This window comes from Gossypium arboreum, chromosome 3 (assembly GCF_025698485.1).
Source record: "Gossypium arboreum isolate Shixiya-1 chromosome 3, ASM2569848v2, whole genome shotgun sequence".
NCBI classification, from domain to species: Eukaryota; Viridiplantae; Streptophyta; class Magnoliopsida; order Malvales; family Malvaceae; genus Gossypium; species Gossypium arboreum.
The window spans coordinates 29,330,370-29,332,413 of record NC_069072.1 but is presented as its reverse complement, the minus strand read 5'-3'; the positions used below and the strand labels follow the sequence as shown (position 1 = coordinate 29,332,413).

The 2,044-nt window shown below is 34.9% G+C and overlaps 1 protein-coding gene across 1 annotated transcript; it reads left to right on the top strand.

Moving 5' to 3' along the window:
- Window positions 1-303: 303 nt before the first annotated feature.
- On the top strand, window positions 304-1,202 carry LOC108468937 (MLP-like protein 31). The gene is made up of 2 exons (XM_017769806.2): window positions 304-582; window positions 679-1,202. The coding sequence occupies exons 1-2, from the start codon at window positions 387-389 to the stop codon at window positions 954-956; spliced, it is 474 nt and encodes a 157-aa protein (XP_017625295.2). The 5' UTR covers window positions 304-386; the 3' UTR covers window positions 957-1,202.
- Window positions 1,203-2,044: the final 842 nt, after the last annotated feature.

Genomic DNA, 2,044 nt, shown 5'->3' with positions numbered 1-2,044 from the left:
ATAGATTTAAATATCGAAGATGATATTATTGAAAAGAGTAGCTATGAGCTCTTAACATAAATTATAAAATGGATGTGAAAAGTATAAAAAATTAAATAAGTGAATCTAACATTTATTATTTTAAATATTCATGAATGAATTTTGAGTAAAATTAAACTTTTATATTTTTGGTTCAAAGAAAATTCAGTAAGGCAACCAAGTGTGCGAAATTAAATATGTGATGAATCACAATTGATTAAGGAATAGGAAATTGAGTAGTATCATTTGGAGAGGAGTATTGCCTTAGACATTGACACTAGTCTATAAATAATGTCTAGCCTAAACATCAACCAAACCACTCCCACATTAAACAAACCACTCCCACATTAAATATTGTTGCTGAAACAATGGCGTTTTCAGCTCTGACAGGTAAGCTTGAGGCAGATGTAGAGATTAAGGCTTCTCCTGAGCAGTTCCATGAAATGTTTGCCCACAAACCGCACCACGTGCACCATACTTGTTATGACAAGATTCAAGGATGCGATTTACATGAAGGTGAATGGGGGAAAGTCGGTACCATTGTCCATTGGAGTTATGTGCATGGTATGATATAACATAACAAACTCAGTTTCTTTCCATGCTTATCGCTTGATTTGTTTCTCTTTTTGTTTTGCTAAAGAAAAAAAGTTGTTTGTTTAGATGGAAAAGCTAAAAAGGCAAAGGAAGTAGTGGAAGCAGTAGACCCTGATAAGAATTTGGTCACTTTCAGAGTGATCGAAGGAGATCTAATGGAAGAGTATAAGAGCTTTGTAATCACGATTCAAGTTTCGCCCAAGAGCGAGGGTAGTGGCAGCTTAGTGCACTGGACTTTGGAATACGAGAAGCTGCACGATGGGATTGCGCATCCCGAGACTCTGCTGCAATTCGTTCAAGATGTCTCTAAAGACATTGACGCCCACCTCACCCAAGCAAGCTAAACAGTATCACATGTTGCTATTGTTGCCGCTACTTCAAGCACTATTCATCTATTTAATGAATAAAGTGACAACTTCCTTTCTCATGTATTTTGATCTGAATATGTATGTTTAGATCAATATGCAGTCAAGGGGAGGGAGCTTTGTATTTTCTTGCATGTTTGTCTTTTTAGTTCTGTATGAATTCAATGTATCCTATGCTTTTATTTGTGTTCAAATGAATATGTGTAAGTAAAATTTCGTAATCTATTTCCACTCTTTCTCTTTTCATTTTTGAGCTATTTTTTCCTTTTCCATCAAGGGAGATATTTGAGTTTCAAGATGAATCAATCAATTTCCGAACCAGAAACCAAGTATTTTGAAACCCCAATTGGTCTCAACGTGTTTGCAAAGGAAGATCTTGAAGGTCTTGGCTTTAGCTTTTCAAAATCATTCAATCTCTCGATAGAATTTCTTGTGGTGGTCGTATGCTTGCGCTCCTAGTCGTGAGTCTCCTTTGAATTTCCTCAAATAGAAACCTAAGGAGGGACAAAATCCCATCAATTTGCGATGGTTTGTCATAGTTGCCTTGCTTACAAGATTATCACGATCTGAATGAAGGTACATTCCTGGATTCTGGCTAATGTTGCTATTCCTACAAATCTTAACAATCTCAAATAAATCAAATCCCATACTCTTGCCCTTCTTACAGGTCAAATAAATCTTTATTAATCCATCATAATCTGAATCAATTCAATTCCACGATTTTGCAAATATATATTTATTATTAAAAAAAGGGTAAACTACAAAAATAGTTACTTTTGTTTGCCTCGGATTACATTTTAGTCACTTATGTTTGAAATGTTACGTTTTAGTCACTAACGTTATCGTTTTGTTACGAAGTAGTCACTCTACCGTTAAACTCTGTTACCTCCCTAACGACAATTTTACGTGGCAATCCAAATGGGATTTAAATGCCAACTTAGATATCCAGTTGCTAGGATGAAAATAGGATTTTAATTAAATAAATTTTATTTAAACTGCCACATAAAATATCTAAGTTGGCATTTAAAACCTATTTAAACTGTCATGTGGGACCGCTGTTAGGGAGA